Source organism: Opisthorchis viverrini (genome assembly GCF_000715545.1).
Source record: "Opisthorchis viverrini unplaced genomic scaffold opera_v5_6038, whole genome shotgun sequence".
Classification (NCBI taxonomy): domain Eukaryota; kingdom Metazoa; phylum Platyhelminthes; class Trematoda; order Opisthorchiida; family Opisthorchiidae; genus Opisthorchis; species Opisthorchis viverrini.
In genome coordinates, this window is record NW_008759125.1 from 1 (window position 1) to 764 (window position 764).

General features: G+C 45.9%; 1 protein-coding gene across 1 annotated transcript; it reads right to left on the reverse strand.

Annotated features, from left to right (window-relative positions):
- Nucleotides 1–56: 56 nt before the first annotated feature.
- T265_16153 (hypothetical protein) lies at nucleotides 57–734 on the reverse strand (the record flags this gene model as incomplete). The annotated part of the gene is made up of 2 exons (XM_009179694.1): nucleotides 57–256; nucleotides 389–734. Coding segments are annotated over 2 exons (546 nt in total), but the record flags the coding sequence as incomplete, so codon positions are not given.
- Nucleotides 735–764: the final 30 nt, after the last annotated feature.

Below are 764 nucleotides of genomic sequence, written 5' to 3' on the forward strand. Positions count from 1 at the left end.
ATCCGTTCCAAAAGTTCACTTCGAAGGTAGGCAATTACATAAAACTGACTCACTTTGCACCGCTTTGCTTGAACGGTTGCTGAGCAGATCACGTGTCCAGAGTGCGAACTCTTTGTTAACCCGAAACTCGCCGAGCCATTGGTGCTAGCCCAACACTGAACTTGTGGTGTGGAATAACCATTGGTCATAGGTGTCAACACGATGGTCTTGTCAAGGCAACAGTTTGATTGGAATGGCGCCCTGGATTCGACTGGATCTTGCAAACACTGTGTGCATACGAGCAAGTTGCAGTCCAGACAGTATAGGCGACAAGAACGATCCGGGTGGTCTGAACACTGAACTGTTTCACTCTGGGATATATTATGTATACTGGATGTGGATGACAAACCCTGTTCAGTTACAGATGCGATTCGATGTCGTGAAAGCAACCCTGAGTTTGGATGCCATTTAGTGACACAGCGAGAACAGTACGCAAGATGACAGTTTTCGCAATAAGAAACTGCAGGGACACCGGCTGGTTTGGATTCACACAAATGACATTGGCGAAAGGCATTTGGCTGTGGTCTGTTGACAAGCTCCTTACTTCCGTTTGAATTCAGTTCAGACAGGCGATATATCAGATTTTCCAAAGCCACATTTCTGGGCCACCAATCTTGAGCTGTTGGATATCTTTCTATTAGGTTTTCCGCAGGAAGTTTTGGTATGGTTGAGCATGAGGGGCAACATTCTCGTGGACTGATTGTGCTTATAGTTGTTGTTGTTGT